General features: G+C 64.6%; 2 protein-coding genes across 2 annotated transcripts in view; both read left to right on the plus strand.

Annotated features, from left to right (window-relative positions):
• LOC110391349 (leukocyte receptor cluster member 8-like) overlaps window positions 1-1305 on the plus strand; it is a gene marked incomplete at its 3' end in the record, with an annotated part of 20088 nt that overhangs the window by 7731 nt on the left and 11052 nt on the right.
• LOC110391350 (leukocyte receptor cluster member 8-like) lies at window positions 49-1253 on the plus strand. Its single transcript, XM_021383182.1, has 3 exons — window positions 49-209; window positions 326-394; window positions 706-1253. The coding sequence occupies exons 1-3, from the start codon at window positions 87-89 to the stop codon at window positions 883-885; spliced, it is 372 nt and encodes a 123-aa protein (XP_021238857.1). The 5' UTR covers window positions 49-86; the 3' UTR covers window positions 886-1253.

Consider the following 1305-nt stretch of genomic DNA (forward strand, 5'->3'; position numbering starts at 1 on the left):
CGCTATGGGGCTGGGTTCTGGGGTTGCTGTGGGGCTGGGCTCGCTATGGGGCTGGGTTCTGGGGTTGCTGTGGGGCTGGGCTCGCTATGGGGCTGCCCCACACACAGGTGCTGCAGAAGTCGCTGTCGGTGGTGAAGGCGCATTGGAGGGAGCACCAGGATTACGCCTTCGCCTGCGAGCAGCTCAAGTCCATCCGCCAGGACCTGACCGTGAGTTTGGGGGAAAACCGGGGGGATTTGGGGCTGAGGCTGCAGCGTTTTGGGGCTGAACCCAAATCTTTGGGGCCTCGTTCCCCTCCCCTCACCCCCCTCCGTCTCCTCCCCAGGTTCAGGGCGTCCGCACAGAGTTCACGGTGGAGGTGTACGAAACGCACGCACGCATCGCGCTGGAGAAGGTGAAGCCCCAAGAATCCCCCAAGCCTCCCCCCCCCCCCACATCCCCCCCAAACCTCTGAGAATCCCCCACACCCTCCAAAAATCCCTACAACTGCCCCCAGATCCTCCACAAACCCTCCCAGGAGCTCCCCACTGCCCCCCAAATGCCCCTCAAACCTACAGCAGTCCCCCAAAACTCCCTCAACCCCCCCAGTTCCTTCCAACCCACCCCCAAGTTCCTTCCAAATCTCAGAAAATCCTTCCCAGATCCACCTGCCCCCTCCCTTTATCCCAGCCCCCTCCCCTTACCCCCCCTGTCACCCCCCCCCAGGGTGACCACGAGGAGTTCAACCAGTGCCAAACGCAGCTGAAGTCGCTGTACGCCGAGAACCTGCCCGGCAACGTGGGCGAGTTCACCGCGTACCGGGTGCTGTACTACATGTTCACCCGGAACTCGGGGGGTGAGTGGGGCCGGGACCCCTCCCCAAATCCCGGGGGGTGTCTGGGGTAACCCCAACCCTGATAGCCTGACCCTGATAACCCAAGCACTGCGTGTTCACCCAGAACTCGGGGGGTGAGTGGGGCCGGGAGGGGGATGTGTCCTGAGACCCCCACCCCAAACCTGGAGGAGGGGAGGGGGCTGGGGCTGAGCTGGCAGCGTGGGTGCGGTCTGCGCCTGACCCTGACCCCCCCCAGGAATTCCAGGCTGAGGGCGCTCCTGGGACCCCCACCCCAAATCCAGAGATCATAGGGGGGTCACCCCCCCCTTATTCCAATGCCCCCTCCCCATACTGGGGTTCAGCCCCCCCGTCTCAAACTGAGGGGTCTCACGGGGCCGTGATGTCAACCTTCCCGAGCCCCTCCCCCCCCAACAGGAGGAGACGGGGAAACCGAGGCACGGCCTCGCTGCGCTCATCAGCCTTCACTGCGC

The sequence above is a fragment of the Numida meleagris genome, unplaced genomic scaffold, assembly GCF_002078875.1.
Source record: "Numida meleagris isolate 19003 breed g44 Domestic line unplaced genomic scaffold, NumMel1.0 unplaced_Scaffold352, whole genome shotgun sequence".
NCBI lineage: Eukaryota > Metazoa > Chordata > Aves > Galliformes > Numididae > Numida > Numida meleagris.

Excerpts from the sequence above, each read along its gene's own strand:
- LOC110391350 (XM_021383182.1), top strand. The coding sequence starts at position 87 with ATGGGGCTGCCCCACACACAGGTGCTGCAGAAGTCGCTGTCGGTGGTG. Across the intron at positions 210-325 it reads CCATCCGCCAGGACCTGACC|GTTCAGGGCGTCCGCACAGA; the intron begins GTGAGTTTGGGG and ends TCTCCTCCCCAG. Across the intron at positions 395-705 it reads CACGCATCGCGCTGGAGAAG|GGTGACCACGAGGAGTTCAA; the intron begins GTGAAGCCCCAA and ends ACCCCCCCCCAG.